This window comes from Berghia stephanieae, chromosome 3 (assembly GCF_034508935.2).
Source record: "Berghia stephanieae isolate SIO BIC M18660-M18661 chromosome 3, UCSD_Bste_1.3, whole genome shotgun sequence".
Taxonomy (NCBI): Eukaryota; Metazoa; Mollusca; class Gastropoda; order Nudibranchia; family Aeolidiidae; genus Berghia; species Berghia stephanieae.
Window position 1 is genome coordinate 102,933,460 of NC_088362.1, and position 18,447 is coordinate 102,951,906.

At 35.6% G+C, this 18,447-nt stretch overlaps 1 protein-coding gene across 1 annotated transcript in view; it reads right to left on the reverse strand.

The window, feature by feature from the left end:
• The window catches only part of LOC144969409 (midasin-like), a 173,158-nt gene that overhangs the window by 15,843 nt on the left and 138,868 nt on the right, over nucleotides 1-18,447 (reverse strand). Inside the window, exons 85-95 of the mRNA XM_078908521.1 lie at nucleotides 17,722-18,212; nucleotides 16,510-16,586; nucleotides 8,897-9,139; nucleotides 7,949-8,086; nucleotides 7,487-7,622; nucleotides 5,532-5,686; nucleotides 4,179-4,346; nucleotides 3,780-3,888; nucleotides 2,955-3,136; nucleotides 1,457-1,609; nucleotides 56-232 (exon numbers count right to left, since the gene is read on the reverse strand). Coding sequence (XP_078764647.1) covers nucleotides 56-232; nucleotides 1,457-1,609; nucleotides 2,955-3,136; nucleotides 3,780-3,888; nucleotides 4,179-4,346; nucleotides 5,532-5,686; nucleotides 7,487-7,622; nucleotides 7,949-8,086; nucleotides 8,897-9,139; nucleotides 16,510-16,586; nucleotides 17,722-18,212 — 2,029 coding nt within the window. The remainder of the gene's footprint in view (nucleotides 1-55; nucleotides 233-1,456; nucleotides 1,610-2,954; nucleotides 3,137-3,779; nucleotides 3,889-4,178; nucleotides 4,347-5,531; nucleotides 5,687-7,486; nucleotides 7,623-7,948; nucleotides 8,087-8,896; nucleotides 9,140-16,509; nucleotides 16,587-17,721; nucleotides 18,213-18,447) is intronic.

An 18,447-nucleotide genomic window follows, 5' to 3' on the forward strand; every position in this document is an offset into this window, starting at 1 on the left:
AATCAATATCTGTAATTCAATAAATTTAACGTCCAACACTGATTTATACTCGAACCTCTTCCTGTTCCTCGTCTTGTACAGCTTCCTCCACTTGTTCACCTTGGGCATTGCATTCCTCCGCTTCTGTCTCATTATTGGTCGGGCCGGCTTCCTCTGCCGTCTCTGCTTTGTCCTCTGAAGGTTTTTCCTCTTTTTTGTCTCTCTTCAACTCTGACGAGGGCTTTTCCTCTTCCTTTTTGATAAATCAATAACACAAAGTGGAAAAAATAATGAATGAATGAATGATAAATAAACAGATAAATAGATAATTAAATAAATACAGTAAAAACCGGTTGAACCAAAATTGTCTAAACAGAAAAGACTGCTGAACTGCAATGAATTCAAAATGTTGTTATTTTTTCCTATTTATTTCTGTTAATCAAGTATTGATAAACCGAAAGCCACCATGCTCAAACTATCTTTTAACCGGAAAGAAATTGCTGAATATCTGCATAACCTAAGATGTGATTTCGATAACCAAACAAAATTCCCCTTACAACTGTTACCAATGTGCTCTGTTGTATCCATCCAACATTCCTCACACACTGAAACCCTCTCCACTCCACCACCAATCCCCCCCCCTGGGCTGCCCACACTAATCCACGCCTTATTCGTCTCTGTGGCCTCTCTAGTCCCCCACTCACTTGATAGCAGTGGAATAATAAAACCCCTGGAAAATCATGATAAAGTATTAAGGTATGCCTAAACTGAAATAGAATACCAAGTCCTTTGATTTCGGTTTAACCAGTTTTTACTGTAAGTAAATATATAAATAAACAAAAAAGGAAATACAAATCCCCCACCCCTACCTTCCTTCCAAAACAAAACAAAAACGTTTCTTTCATATTTTGCATGTGCACTTTGTCTTCAAAACAACAGGATATTGAGAAAAACTACAATGTCTTGGTGAAACCCTGAGAGCTCAGTTTGTAGAAAACCTGACAAACATGCACAAGGATGACTGCAGGGGAGATAACAAATTCTGTGCGGCTATACGGTCCAGTGGTTTGACACTCGCTTTCGGATCGGAAGGTCCTGGGTTTGAGCCACGCGCTCGGCGCATAGTTGAGTCCTTGGAAAAGGCTCTTTACTCACATTCTCTCACCGTACTCAGGTGTAAAATGAGTACCTGTCCGAATAATTGTAATATCGCCTAACAGGCGTTATGTCCTGTCCTACATGTTAAATGTTGCTGTTGACACCAGGGACCCCTTGTAAAGCTATTTGAGCACGTTTAGTGGATATTGCGCTATATAAAAGCTCAATTTAATTTTAATTTTAATTCAAAACTACTCAGTAAACAATGAAGCAAAGTTATGGTTGTGTTTAATATGCTTATATGCTAAGGCTTTAATTACAAAGCCCAGCATTTAAAAAAAAGAAATATAACACACAAAAAAAAAAAGATCAATCTTACAGGACTAGAATCTGCCTCCATTTCCTCCTCCTTCTGTTTTTCTTCTAAAGCTTTGTCTGCTTTTAGGTTATTGTTATCTTCCATCTTTTCCTCCTCCTCCTCCTCACCATCCTCCTCATCCTCTACGTCATCCTCTGGCTTTCCTTGTCGTTCCTGTCATAGAAAATTAAAAAAAAAAAATATATATATAAGAACAGGAAAAGAATCAGAGTAAAAATACGACTTTACCCCTCAATCTGATGTTGGGTCAAGGTGAAACTGCAGCTGAAATTTGATTTTAAGTATATAGAAGTTTTGTTTAATTATTAAGCTTTATTGAGAAGAATAAATGTTGTTTTTTTTTAATCTGAAGAAAAGAACAACAACAACAAAAAAAAATAAATAAAAGACAGTGATTTTACGTGACAAATACTGACATTTTCTATGAGTTGTATAATATGTTGAACTATCACTGCCCGTATACGACAAACAGCCTGAAATGGCTGAGGGTCTTGCAAGCAGGAGACGTAGAGAGTTTTGGATATTCATCTCCTGCTCCATTGTTCCAATGAACAGTTTTTTGTGTGTGTTTTTAAGGGTTTTACGACACTTGCAACACATTTAGGTTATATCAGCACCAGTAAAAAGGAAGAAAATGGGATAGTAAAAAGAATTAAAATTCAAGTACCAAAGAAAAAGTAAGACATAGGGGAACTGGGAACAAATAGGGATCAGATGTAGATTCCAAGAGCATACCACCAATGTACTTAGTTTGAGATCACCTATAAGTCTCATCATGACACAAGCACAAAATCCAACAAAGAGGAATACACTCAAATGCTTACATTATACCTTCAAAACAACAAAAATAATAATACATAACAGAGAGATGATTTACAAGGAAAAAAATATCATCTCCCAAAACAATAACTATGCATTTGACTGTTTCCCTTCCAGCTAGGACTCCGGCCAGGGCCAGGACAAAACCAAGTAATCTCATTCCAAGACAGAGAAGGAAAGCATGTTGGAAAACAGATATAAGGGGATAGAAGACACAGTATGTACCCCTGCTCATTATGGGAAGTCAGGAACCCCACCTAGAATGAACAGTTTATGCTGTGGTTAAATTCATTGGTATAAATACAAGATTCCTTTGGAATTAACTTCTTTCCAGATTCGTATCAAATCTAAGTACAAAAATGCAAACCTTACACAAGTAATAGCCTTCAACAGTCGTGACGCCACTTCCCTCGTAATGACGCATTGTAACTTAGCAACTGGTTCTAAACTATGGGAACAATGGCGGACGCCCTTATGAAATATTTCTCCGACGAGCATAAAAGCGTAACCAGAGGAGAAAAAAAAAACATATATCTTATCATGTTTTGACTTTTACACATTCTTAGCCAGCATGAAGAATAAAAAGTACCGATTTTCTTTGTTTAGAACCGCGATGGCCGCTGTTGCTGGGCAACATGACATCAGACTATTGAATCCAATTAGAGTCCTGTTTACTTACCTCCTCTCTTCCTACAGATTCCTCCTCCTCCTCCTCATTGCCAGCTTCCAATTGAGGAATATCATCATCCTTTTCATCACCCTTATCGTCATCACCACCATCTTCAATATCGTCAGCTGCATTATCTCCCCCTTCTTCCTCTTTGTCTTCATCCATTTCTTGCTCATCTCCCCCTTCTTTCCCTGAAAAAATGAATTAAAAAATCTCCATTAATTTTCCTTTCATAACACTTTCAATCATTTTCATTTTTATCCTGATTTTTGGACTATAAGCAAGAAAATGAGGAACAACTTTTGCCAGAAATGTTTAATGTGATTTAAAACAAATTAATTGATTTTCTAAAATGTTGTGTTATTATTTCTCTTCCCCCTTTGCTTTTGTATAACTCTGGCAATGATAATAAATTTTATTATAAAACCACAACACACGGTAAGATGTTGTACCAATTCATGAGTAAGTTTTAAGAAAATGCAAACTATTATTTCCTGTCATCACGTACCACGGATATTATAGTTATTGGTAAACCAATACAAAAGTGCATGTTTTGTGGGAAGAGATGAATTTTTGTGTATTTGTATACATTTGTTTGATTTAATCTTGTAATCAAATAACAGAGGCTTTTTCCACTGCAATAGCACTTGACAAGCATCACGTCCTGTCCTAAAAGTTAAATGTTTCTGTTGGCTTGTGATCCCTTTTAAAGTACTTTGACCACATAAAGAGGTCATTATGCCATAAAAGTTCACTTTACTATTATTAATTATTACAGAGTGTAATTTCCACAACAGATAAACAAAATTCATCTCATCATGTTTTATCCTTCACCTTTCTCCTGGTCGTCCAAATTCAAGTCGTCAGGGAGGTCAAATGGGTCAGGTTGGTCATTCTTTTCTGGTTCATTATGGGGGTTGACCTGTTCGTCATCATACTCGGTCTGAAAAAACATGATTGTGTGAATGACATTTATTGGTAATAGTTAAAATGATCATAGCAAATAATAAATGATGATGACGATGATGATGATGATGATGATGATGATGATGATGATGATCAAGAACTCCACCAACCACCACCACCAAAACAAACAAACAGACAAACAAACAAATAAACAACCAATAACAACAACAACAACAACAACAACAACCAATAACAACAACAACCAACAAACAACAACAACAACAACCAATAAACAACAACAACCAACAACAACAAAGGCAATCATACATCACTGTCCATTTGATTCTTCGGTTGTTTTTCTTTCTTCTCCTCCTTCTTCCCATCCCCTTCCTCTTCCTCCTCCTTTGCCTCGGCAGCATCCTTGTTGTCATCCTTGGCAACCAGCTCCTCCTTCTGTCTATCCATACCTCCTCCTCCCTCTTCGTCTTTCTGTTCCTGGATTTCAAACAAACACAACAAAACTATTTATTATAGGGGGGAAAAAGTAGTACTTCAAAGCCATGAGGCCCATGAAACCGAAGTTTATCCCAGTTTCTATAGTGTAAAATGGACAATAGCAATTGCTTGCTACCCTTTAAATAGGATGCCAGTCTATTGCAAAGTACTTTCTGCCATATTTAACAGATCCAACTACCTAATCACTGCTGTGTGGACAGGGTAAGTAGGAAAAACAATCTCGACTTCACTCAGGATCAAACTTTGTCCCTCTGTGTGTAAACCGTGTGCTCTAAAAACTGAACTAACGGTAACCCCATTTATTATGGAAACAGACATAAATAAAATATCAATTCACCCCCCCCCCCCCCCCCCTCCCAAAAGAAAAAATCAAAATCTTGTCACCAATCGTATCAGGATGAACCAGTGGGATAGAATTGAATTAAAATTCAAAATGATTTGAATTCGTAAACTCGTCTTTTAGACACTTAAATAACAATAGTCAAATTGAATGGACGGACGCTTAAATTGAATTGACGAAGACATCTGAAGATATCGTCCATCTCCGTTAATGAAACAGAAGCTTCTTTTCCATTTGACTATTGTTCTCTATTTCTTACAGTTTCAAACAGCAACACTTGCATTAGAAATTTAGAAAACAATGTTCACTCTTCACAAAAAAAACAACCTTTATAACTTAAGACTTTCAATCTGAATTTCAGTTCCAGCATATAACCGACGTAACATTGGTTGAGGCAAATGGTCCAAAAAATTTTGATTAATTCTAAGAGATTTCATGTATTCTTGTGACAAATATATATATTATTGCAAAGGCGATATTGATAACTTTTCATCCAATTGAATTTTGAATTCCCATCCATTTTCTATCTTCACTATTCTATGAGTATGATGGAATGCAATATTTGAATATTAGACCTTTGTAAAACAATTTTCCTTTAAAGGTTAATATAAATAGTTATCTTATCTTGTATCTAAAGAGCTAAAAAATGTACTTCAAGCTGCTTATTTTGTCTTTGGTTTTTTTTTTCTTGAGATTATAAATAAACATAGGCTGGATACCTACCTGCCATACATATGTCTCAAAACGATTTCCAAATATTAATTCTTTATTTCAAAAGTAATAGAATATGGAATTTCAGGATTTCAATCCAAGTACATATTTACCTTCTCTTCATCGCCATCCTCCTCTTCCTCTTCATCATCTCCCCACATTCTTTCATCCAGTCTCTCGCTTTTGTCTCCATCAATATCTCCCATTTGTTTGTCCAGCTCCTCCTCCTCTTTCTCTCGCTCGTCTTCTTCTCTCTCTTCTACATCTTCTGTGAGAAAGAAAAATAAATCAAATGACATTATTCTCTCTCTCTCTCTTACCATTTTACACCATGGCATTTGCAAGATGATGGACTGGACTCTCTCACTCCCTCTCCAAAATCCCAATTCTCACCTTTGGACAGGAAGGTCCAGATTTCAAGTCTTGCTCCGAGCAGCACATAGTTGATTCCTTGAAAAAGACTCTTTACTCATATTCTCTCACTGTACTCAGGTGTATAATGAGTACCAGTGCTGTCTCTGTCGGGAAAAATTGTAATATTACCTAACAGACGTCATGTCTCATTCTAAATGTTAAGCAGAGACGCCAACTTTAAATTTGGCTCACAGGAATTTCAGACACCACTCGGAGGAATTTCAATGTCGAAAGAGGAATTTCCACGCACAAGTATGGTATTTGGCATTGTGTTTAGATATTGTATAGTTCTAAATAGATAACTGATTAGAACTATATTATGATTTGTAAACACAATGCCAAATAAAATCCCAAAGTTTCCTTATTTCATGATGTAAATGAAGTAAAGCGAAAGTGGTAGTGATTGTAGAACTGGTTGTAGAGAGGGTGATGTGGTTTGGTGGTTGCACTAGTTGTAGTAGTGATGATGATGTGGTGGTGGTGGTGGTTGTAGTTGTAGTGGTAGTGATGATGATATGGTGGTGGTGGTTGTAGTAGTAGTAGTGGTAGTGAAGATGACGTGGTGGTGGTGGTGGTTGTCGTAGTAGTGGTTTTGATGATGATGTGGTGGTCGTGGTTGTAGTAGTAGTGCTAATGATGATGATGTGGTGGTCGTGGTAGTTGTAGTACTAGTGGTAGTGATGATGTGGTGGTGGTGGTTGTAGTAGTAGTGGTAGTGATGATGATGTGGTGGTAGTTGTAGTAGTGGTGGTAGTGATGATAATGTGGTGGTGGTGGTAGTAGTAATGGATTTGATGATGTGTTGTGGTGGTTGTAGTACACGGTAGTGATGATGAGTAGTGTGTGGGTTTCATAGTAGTGTATGATGATGGTGGTGGTGTATTGTAGTAGTAGTGGTACTGATGATGATGAGGTGCTGGTGTTGTAGTAATGGTGATGAGCTGGTGGTGGTGGTGGTTGTAGCAGTGTTAGTTAAGATGATGTGGTAGTACTGGATGTAGTAGTAGTAGTTGTAGTGATGATTATGTGGTGGTGATGGTTGTAGCAATCGTGGTAGTGATAATGATGAGGTGGTGGTTGTAGTATTAGTGGTGGTGATGGTGGTTGTGGTTGGAGTAGTAGTAGTAGTGATAATGATTTTGTATTGGTGGTTGTGGTAATAGTGGTAGTGATGATGATATGGTGGTGGTGGTGGTTGCATTAGTAGTAGTAGTGATGGTTGTAGTAGCAGTGCTAGTGATGATGATGTAGTGATGGTCGTTGTAGTAGTGATGATGTGGTGATGGTGGTTGTAATAGTAGTGGCAGTGATGATGATGTGGTAGTTGAAGGGTGGAAGCCGGTGGGCTGGGGGGTATCCTTTGGAACAATTTGACCTCACCTGAATTTGACGGAAGTTGCCCGTAACCAGGAATTTTTTGCTCCAGATCAGATTTTTTCCGGTGAAATCGGAGTTTAGGCATCACGGTGTAAAGTATTGCTATTGGCAAGAGACTCCAGTGAAGTGCTTTAGTGGATATCGCGCTATAGAAAAGCTCAAATATTTAATGCTCAAGTTAACCAAATGACAATTGATTTGAAGTAAAAAAAATTATTGAACATATAGAAACGAAAAAAAAAGTTTTGCCTGTGTACGGCACTCTAAACAAACTAACCAGTCTCGTCCATGTTGTGCGTCTTGCCATCAAAGTCCTCGGACATTTCAATGGCATTGTCTTCCTCTGGAATATCTGGCTGGTTGTCCTTGTCCTCTTCCTTGTCTTCCGTTCCAGGCTTCTTGGCTTCCTCCAACTGATCATAACAGAAATGATCAAAAATAAATAAATAAATAAGTAAAAGGGCAAGCTCAGAATCTCTTGACAAAAAAAAGGGTCATTAATCCATGTCATGTAGGCACTGCCATATTATTTTGTTTTTTGTTTTAAAGAGAAAAAGAGTGTTTTAAGTGCATACATTACTATTGCAATTATAATATTTTTTTATTTTTATAGATAAAAATAAATCATATTGAAGAAGAAACAAGAATGAGGAAATTGTCCAAATTTTAATAAATGAATGGATGTCGTCTGTCGAGTCAGACGATTTGTAAAAACATCCAATGATGCAACATATCATACCTGATCTTCAGATTCAATTTGATCACTGACATCCTTGACCCCTTCACCTTCTCCAAGGCCACCACTCTCTATGTCCTTGAACTCTGTTGCCCCTTCACCTTCCATCTCTTCACTCAATTCAGGTGGAATGCAGAAGCCCTGCAACACGGAGAAATGATAAATTATATAAAGACTGTATAATGTCATTGACTGTTTAACACAGGAGAAGAAAGCTTAATATTGAATATGCTCTCTATTCTCTTAATCCTATCCTTTCCTTTTTTACTATATTTTATTTTCTGTGTCCTATTCTACAAAGTGTATTTTGACTTTACATTTCAGAATTACAAAATTCAACCACTCAAAGTGCAAGGTTAGACAAGATTTGACATATATCAGAGGAAAGTTTAATTATGTTTCAAATAGACATGAATCAATTGTTGTATCAAATACACTTTGCTTTCATGCATTCAACGTTTTTGCATTTATTAGCTGATTAAAAAGCTGCTTCCTTTTCTTATTTGGTATAAAAATTGAGTAGAAAATAATAAAAAGAAGAAATTTATGAATGAAACATTGAAACAAACTCAACATATGTGACTACGATTAACCCCGTGGCCAGGAGTTAATTAAAATCTAGCTGAAGAGCATTAAGATGTCTCTGAAAGCTCACTCTGAGGGCCACAGGACTTACCAGTTTTTAATCTGGCTATAGCCATTGTTTTGTTTTTGTTTTTGGTGTGATTAAAGAAATTTTTAAACCCCTCATCCACCCAGCAAAAACTGGATAACTGGTTCTAAAGGAAAATCTTTTGCAATAGTCACGTGTCCTATCCAAGCAAGCCAATTTTTACTGCCTGTTAAATATGATATTATTTCAACTCTTGTCAACTTTATGAAGGTCTATCTTCAAGAGGCTTGACAGACATAAATTCTTAAAGAAGAAAGACATTACTAACGACCAATTACCTTCTGAAATAATTCTGTAAAAGCTGTCAAGAGCACAGCCAGCAATTTTCCAAGTGACCGATGAGCAGCTACAGAGTAGCCCAGTTGTTTTTCCGTCATGAGTGTGTAGGTCGAAATCAATGGTTTGACATGCATCAGGAGAGAAATACAATGAGACACTCCAGATATGTAACGTCCTCCATCTTCGGTCATGTTAGTCATGGCAGTCAATCTATCCATCAAATTATCCAACTGTTTTGTTATCTGCACAAATACAAGATTAAACCCTTTACAGGTTGCTTGTTTTTGTTTAGTTTTAAGGGTTTTACGGCGCTTGCAACACATTTAGGTCATATCAGCACCAGTAAAAAGGAAGAAAATGGGATAGTAAAAAGTTCTGGAATTAAAATTAAAGCACCCAAGAGAAAGTAAGACAAAGGGATCAGATGTAGAATCCAAGAGCATACCACCAATGTACTTAGTTTGAGATCACCTATAAGTCTCAACTGGACACAAGCACAAGATCCAACAAATAGGAAAACACTCAAATGCTTAAATTATACATTCAAAATAACAAATATAATAATACATAACAGAGAGATGATTTACACAGAAAAAAATATCATCTCCCAATACAATAACTATGCATTTGACTGTTGTTTCCCTGCCAGCTAGGAATCCGGCCAGGGCCAGGACAAAACCAAGTAATCTCATTCCAAGACAAAGACAGAAAGCAAGTTGGAAAACAGATAAAGGGGGATAGAAGACAGCAAGTACCTCCCTGCCTGCTATGGGAGGTCAGGAACCCCACCCAACTCTGCAGGCGGGATTCGAATTCACTCTAATCAAATATTTCAATTTCCAACCAAGAGTTAAGCATCAACAAATATGAATTATTGGTCTCAAGAAAGATTGTGATTACAAATCATTGTGATGAACAACATGATGGCAATGTGATTACAAATCATTGTGATAAACAATAGTGATGGCAATGAAGCATGATTTAAGTCGATGATATGAAGGTAATTTACTGAATGAAATGAATGAAAATGTAAATGGAATATTGACATTTCAATTATTAATCATAAATGAGTGAAAATTCATAACAATAATAGATAAAGAGAAGATTTCCCAAATCATGAATGGGTATGGTATATATATCCAAACAATACTCAATGTTACATTAAGTTGGGTCATCATGTTTACAAATAAAATTATCGAAATTGTGCGTTCTGATTTGGCATAGTTTGCGAGGTAACTAACAGTATGCATGGGAGGTTAAGTTATACCCTTCTCACGTGTTTACACTAATCGAGAAAGTAGGTCGGCGTGAATATTTTCACAGCCTGGTATGTGAGAGATACTGAAAGTGTAATTTTGCAAAATAGACTCCACCTTAGTACTCTACTATTATTCATTTTGTTATTTCTTATGTACGTGAGTGGTTTATGGTCCGTTTCGCCCACAAACTCTTTTAGCAGTAGATATCTGCTGAATGTCTTTAAAGCAAAGACGATGGCCAGTCCTTCACGCTCTATTACAGAGTATCGTGATTCTCTGTCCAATAATTTTCTGCTTGCATATAAGCAAGGCATTAGAGTTCCCTCATGTTCCTGTAATAGTACACCTGCGATGCCCTTATCAGACGCGTCAGTTCTTACAACAAATTCTTTTGATATGTCGGGTAATTTAAGAATTGGTTCTGAACAGAGTAATGCCTTTAATTGGTTAAAGCTATTCTGACACGCTTCTGTCCAAACAATTTTGTTCGGTGACCCATTCTTTGTCAGATTTGTTAGCGGTGTCGCGATGTGCGCGAAGTTGTAAATGTATTTTCTGTAAAAATTTAGGAGCCCAAGTACTTTGCGTACTTCTTTTTTGTCTTAGGTGGTTGCAATTGTGCGATTTTTGTTTGTTTTTCTGTCTCGGGTGTCTGTGTCCATGACCAACGGTATGATTAATCCTGCATTTGAAGCTTCGATATTAGTAAACATAGGTTGCGACACTGTGTCTCTATCAAATACTTTTTTAGCATATTTGCATGGAATGTCTTTGTTGTGTTGTTAATTTTAATCTCGTAATTAACACCAGATCGTACTGCTAATACCTTGAATGGTCCTTTCCATGTAGCTAAAAGTTTACTCGAGTCATCGGGTAAGAGTATTAGTACTTTGTCACCAATCTCAAATTTTCTTGACTTGCTTTTTCGATCGGAGTATTCCTTGTATTTCTCTGCTTTTTAGTGACGGATTCCTGTGCTAGCTTACACGTGTCCTCTATTCTGTCTTTCAGCTTTCTTACATATTCGTAAGCAAACATAATTTCGTTATTGTCCTCCTCATTCCCTTTACAAATGTCGGCTACTATATTGATCGGGCCGCGAGGTGATCGTCCATACATCAACTCAAATGGGGAGTAGCCTGTAGATTCTTGGGTATTTCTCTATATGCAAATAGGATTGCTGGTAAGTATCTGTCCCAATCATCTGGTTTTTCTGCTGACACTTTTCTTAACATATTCTTTAGAGTGCCATTAAATCTTTCACAAAGACCATTTGCTTGGGGGTGGTAGGGAGTTGTGAATGAGTGTTGGATTCCCATGAGTTTCATGGTTTCATGCATCATATGTGATGTAAATTGGGGTCCATTGTCCGACAGTATCTCATTTGGTATGCCTATTCTAGTAAAAATTGTCATCAATGCTTCAGCTATGTGATCCGATGTAGTTGATTTCAATGCTATCGCTTCTGGCCACTGGTTGCGTAATCGACTAGTGTTAGTATGTGTGTATGGTTTCTATCTGATTTTGTTAAAGGGCCTATAATGTCAATTGCAACTTTTTGAAAAACTTTTTCAATAACTGGGGTTGTCTCTAATGGCAATCTCGGTATTCTGCCTTTTGCGACTCTTCTTTTGCATGTGTCACACGATTTCACATATTCTCGGACGTCTTTAGTAATTCCAGGCCATGTGAAATTCTCGGATATTCTCTTCAATGTGGAAGAGTCCCAAGATGTCCAGAAGTTATTGAATCGTGCGCTATTCCAAGGATTTTGTTTCTGTAAATACTCGGCGTGACCAGTTGTTTAGCTATTTTGTTTCTTTTCCTATGTAACCTGAACAGAATATCTTTTTCAATGATGTATTCAACTTTGATTTCGTCCTTTGTTTGCGATATTGAAATATGATGTTAAAGTCGGGTCCTTTTTCTGTTCTTCAATGAACGTGTTCCTGTCAAATTGTTGTGGTTCAAGAGAAATAGTCATTGGCTTCTCTGTTGTCTTAGTCATCTTTCTTGTTTCTGCTAGACAAGCTGTTTCTTGGGTTAATGACCATTCTTTTACATCTGTTGGGTTGTCTTTAAGACCTTTTATATTGCCAACAATAACATCAGCGACGGGGTTGGGAAGTATACAGCATTCCACTATTCCTGTATAGTATGGGGTTTCTATGTACACGTTAGCTGTTTCAAAGGTTTCGACTGTGCCACTGAATGTGATGCATTGTACCGTTTTTCCAGTTTTGTCTTCGTCATTGATCAAAGATGCTTTTATTCCTACTGTACTGCATCCTGTGTCTCTCAATATTTTGCAATCAGTTCCATTAGCTTTGCCTTCACAAAAAATAGCGATCCTGATTTGTGAGTTTGTGTTAAAAAGTGACATACCTTTCACGCAATACACATTTATATTTTCTCCTGACATTACTCGTGTCTGATTGTTTACACTTGTTTGGAGTGATGCATTTGCAGTTTCTTTTGGATATCCCACGATTTTGTAACATTTGTCTGCTGTGTGGCCTTTCATTCCACAATATTGACATTTAATTATAGGTTTGTTGGTTTTCTTATACTCAGTATTATTGTCAGTGCTATTTCTTGTTTTGTTTTGATAGGGTCGGCTATGGTCTCTATTGAACTGTTTGTTCCATGGTTTGTTATTATGATCATCTTGTTTCACTTGCGTGTTCTGAGTGATTGATCGGCTCGTTCTATTTGAGTACTGAACTTTAGGTGTACCTGGACTCTGAGCAGCAGCAGCGTAGTATGGTTCCTTCAATGTTCTGCTAAGGGTGTAAATGGATGTGCGCTGTTAAAGTTTTCTGAGTAGATTTTTAATTTGTCCAAGTTTTCGGCTTTCTCTCTTTAAAGAATGCGACTAAATCTGGGTTGCAAGCTTGATAGATTCGATTCTTCAGCGTGAGATAGTAAAGGCCTGCAAAGTCGTCTTGTTTTACGTTTGCCAACTCAAGCCACCGATTTAGAAATTGAGTAATTCGGTTCACGAATGTATTAAAGTCTTCTCCACTTTCCGGTTTTGCAGTGTGAAACCTTTCCTGGTAACCATCTTCCGTTAATCTAAATCTTTTTAGTAGAGCGTCTTTAATTTTTCCATAGTCATCTGCATCTTCAGTTGTTAAGGTATAGAAAACTTTTAGCGGTTCTCCAGATAAGCAGTTAATCAAGGCTGTGGCCCATTTGCTTTCTGGCCAACGATAACCTTTAGCCTGAACTTGGAATCGGTGTAAGAAGGATTCTAAACAGTCTGAGCGTTCATCGTATGTTGGCATGCGTGGAAGTTTCACGAAAAATTCATCACTATTATTATGTTTTCTTCATGACGGTTTTTGTTTTTTCAATTTCCAGCATCATTTGGGTCCTTTTGGTTTCTTCTTCTGCTAAAGCTATTTGTCTTTTTAGTTCCCTTTCTTGGACTCTTTCTTCTCGTTCTTCTCTTCGTATTCTTTCTTCATGTTCTTTTTCTTCTCTACGAATTCTTTCTTCATTTTCTTCTCTACGAATTCTTTCTTCATTTTCTTCTCTACGAATTCTTTCTTCATTTTCTTCTCTACGAATTCTTTCTTCATTTTCTTCTCTACGAATTCTTTCTTCTTTTCTTCTTTTATTTTCTCTTCGCACCATGAAAATATTCTTTCCTGGGGTATTTCTAAGTCCTTTGCGAGACTTAAGTATCTTTTATATGCTTCCATTTTTGCAATAAATTAGTTACGATGTTTTATATATATTATATTGACAGGATACTGTTACTGACTGTTTTATTTATTACACTTACTGGAATGAACTGTTCTATTTTTAGAAATCTCTCTCTCTTATTTCAACTTATTATGTATGTTGAATTTGATGCCTTTTATCGTTATATCTTATAAAGCAATGTGTCAATACAATGCGGAGTTATTATGACTTGTGTCAATAACAATGTGTCAATCGCGTGTACTCTAAACTATGTTACTACGAAAAATGTATCACCAATGTGTGTGACTCGTCGTTAGTTTGTGTACAATTATTCGCAATGACGCTAATATACTAGAGTGTGATAACAATAATAGGATGCCAAAATAATCCCAAGTTATCTATCACTAAATATAACACGACGGTAGTAGATCTATGATGATTTGTTTGTGTTTTTTAGACTAGTGTTAGTGATATTATTATGTTTGGTTTGTCGGTAACAGTATAGTGCCAAAATGCATTTTAAATCTGTAGCAAAGCAATCGATGTCATATGTTATATGTGGTGGCATCAGTAAAGGTAGTGATGGTTGTAGTAGTGCAAGTGAGTTCGTAGGTGGATCGTTTGTTATATGGTAGTAAATTGTATTTTTAATAGTATGGCAGTTGATGATGAGTGTATTGAGTGATGTCTGGAATCCTTTGAAAAAATTTGAACTATGTAAATTTACAATTGCCTTAACAAATTGTTCTCCAGAGTGATTGGTTTTGGTGAAATGAGTTTAGGCATAGGTAAAACTATTGAAAGACCCATGAATGCTTAGTGATATGCGCATGAAAGCTCAAAATTAATGCTAGTTAAAAATACAATGTTGGAAAGAAATTATGAAATATGAACGAAAAAAAAATTTGCTGTGTAGGATGAATCAAATACATGTCAAATGTTGTGGATTAGATCAAAGGGAATAATGTATTGAATGTTTGGAATATGGCTGGTGCCTTGTCTCTTACTTGTCATTGTAGGTTATGTTCTCAATGATATGAACAGAATGATCAATAAATAATGAACAATGAATGAAGATAATATATAAATGAATGATAAATAAAGAAGGCAATAGAATCTTAAAAAAAAAGGTCATTAATCCAAATGTCATGAAAGTGCATGGCATATAATTTGTTTTTCTTTAAAGAGAAAAATGATAAAGTGCAACATTAAATTAATCTAGTAATAGTTTTCATTTTAAATAGACAAGTGAAATCAATTAAGAGAAACAATATTAGAATTTCAAATTTAAATGAATAGTCGTCTGTAGTAACATTTAAAAATCAATATGCAACATATCTACCTGCATATTCAGATTCAAGTTGTCAAGAGTCCTTGACCTCACTTCTAAGAATTTAGTCCTGAATCTGTGCCCCTTACTATTCTTAATACAATTAGTTGAATGAGAAGTGAAAACAAAATGATAAATTAATTAAAGAGTATAAACTTTGATGTTGAAAGGTAAAAAGTTAGATATTGAATATCTTACATAATCTTAATCTATCTTTCAGTTTTGTAATTTTACGTGTTTTTCCAAAGTGATTTTGGCTTTACATTTCTGAATTAAAATTCAACCTCAAATGCACATTAGACAAATTGATAACGGGGTTTAATTATTTCAATACTTGAATCTGTTGTTCATCCTTTAGTTTATCATCAATCAAAGTTTAAAAGCTGTTCCTTTTCTTAATGGTATAAAAATAGTAAAAAGTAAAAAGAAGAAAATTTACAGATAAGAAGAAAAATCAACATATGTGACTACGATTAACCTGTGGCCAGGAAGTGAGTTGAAATTTAAGACCATAAGATGTTTAAAGTACTCTGAGGGCACAGGATTACAGTTTTACTGCATTAGCCAATTGATTGTTTTGTGGGTGATTAAAGAAAATTATTTAGACGCTCATCTACCAAGCAAAAATATAACTGGTTTAAAAGGGATTTTGAATTCACGTTCTATCAAGAACAATTTATTAAATGTGTTAAAATACTTTACTTCAACTCTGTCTACTTTATGAAAGGATTAGAGGCGAAGACATTAATCTAAAAGAAGATTACTAACGAAATTACTTCTAATAATTTGTAAAATTCAAGGCTCACCACAATTTCCAGTGGATGAGATATGAGTAAAGTTTTTCTCATAAGTTGTATCAAATAATGGTTAATGGCAAGGACAAAATCATGAACACTATCAGATATGTAGGCATTTGTATGTTATCATGGCATTCATCATCAAGAACAATGTTTGTTATCTAAAAAAATTAAACCTTAAGGTCATAAGAACTATTAATTTCAATGCAGACTAAGAAGGACTATCAATATTGTTACTCTCTCTGTGAAATTGAGATAAAGTAATGACCATGTTTATGAAGAAAAATATTATGATAAAATCGGTCCACCAATGCATTATATATGAAAATAATTACATAAAAGCTCTTTAAACAACTGGAAGAAATCAATCAAGCCCTATAAGGTTATTGTAAGGGCATATAACAAATAAATCACTTTTGTTGCATTTAGCGACATATGAGTACCAATATTCAAAATTGCCTTTTAAGTATTTTCTCCCTAAAAATTAACATAGAACGATACAATGATATTTTGTTTTCAATATTTTTCGACTTTACCTTATCTAATCCACTTGATTCAAACAAAGACACTTCTACTCCCATCAGATGTTTACTCAAATGGCCTTCTTCCAGTTCTGTAGTGGACAAAGACATAATGTAAACATATGAGCTTAATCTTCCAAAAAATCTATTTTATATGCCATTTTGCTGGTAATCAAAGGGGTATTGGAACTACTTAAATTTTGAACACTGAAATATGCACAAAAATCACTGATTAGATCAATAAAGACAAGAATCTTGTGATGTGGCACAGGAAAATCATGACAAAGATAAATAAATAATTTAAATAGAATAAATAGCCAATATAAGATGGAAATTTAATTTTTTCTTACCATCTTTCTGATATTTAGATTGCCATAGCCTTATCCCTCAATGAGAGATAGACCAGATTTTTAAAAAATCTCTTAAGTAACACCCAAAGGGCTTTACACTATATTGTATATTATTTCAATTTTTCAAACTTGTTGACAACAAATGCAAATTGTCATGTTTTTAACAACAGTTTACAATTTCACTGATCATCAAAATCAGTCCATACTGTCTAACGGGTAACATTTGACAAGAATATTTCTTGGTCTTATCGCCTTCTCTTCAAAAGAAAAATTAAATTTTCATTGTAAAAGCCAAAAGAATTTTGATATAAAAAACACAAATATCTAAAAACCTTCCATTCAACACCATAATTGAAATTGTAAAAAGCAAATATACTGACTGACACATTTACAAAGAAGTGCTATAACCTAAAGATATTGACTATAAAAATCCTTAATCGAGGAAATTAAAAAAACAAAGAAGTACTTAATACTTAATGGCTTTAAAAAAAAATTAATTAAAAAATTGAGATTTTTATATAGTGCAATATCCACTAAATGTGCTCAAAGCGCTTCACAAGGGGTCCCTGGTCAACAGCGACAGTTAACATGTCGGACGGGACATGATGCTTGTTAGGCGATGTGACAATTTTTTCTGACAGAAACAACGCTGTAAACAGCCAGGTACTCATTTTACACCTGAGTATGGTGAGAGAATATGAGTAAAGAGTCTTTTCCAATGGACTCAACTATGCGCTGAGCGAAGCTCGAACCCAGGACCTTCCGATCAGAAAGCGAGTGTCATACCACTAGACCACATAGCCTTTACTGTGCAATAATAATTTTCAAAAATCCAAACGAAACTCTTTGTAAAATATTGATCTATTGCCTCCAATACCTGGCTGTTCCATTTCTTCTTGTTCATCTGTCTTCTGATTTCCCTCCTTCCCATCTCCATCTGACTCTGATTCACAACACTCCACTGTCTTTGTCTTGCTCGTTTCCTTCTCCATCTCAATACGCTTCTCTTCTTCTCTAGCAGCGGCCAACTTGGCCATGTTCTGAACACCCAACAAGAGACTCTCAACCACATTTGAAACTCCTGCCTCAAACTCTGAAACAAAATTCTTCACTACCGAATCTTGTGTTGTTGTTGTTGATGCGTCGTTGTCCCCTCTGATTTCAGATCTCATTTTATCCAATCTATCGGTCCACAAGTTTAAGCCATCGGACAGAGAAAGCATTTGTGACTTGAGGTACTTCAGACCAGACACAAAACAGTTGCTTTCATCACTGCCTGGCTCTGTGAACTGATTGATAATTGTTGACATTGTCGGTGAGGCCGTCTTCAGGTGATGCAAGCAATTTACTATCGACTGCACGTCATCACTGGAGAATAAAGGAAATTGATCAAAAGTAGCATTTACACATTAAATAAGATGGATTACAGTTGGTGTGGAAATATAGATTGGTGAATGATTGAACAATTTAAAAAGAAAAAATAATAATTGAAAAACAACATTTATATTTAAAGTTTAAATTTCCATTGTATTAAACTTTTGAAATTCAAAATCTGTCTTAAGATTTTGTGTAATATAGGTATATTGGTAATGAAACTGATTTT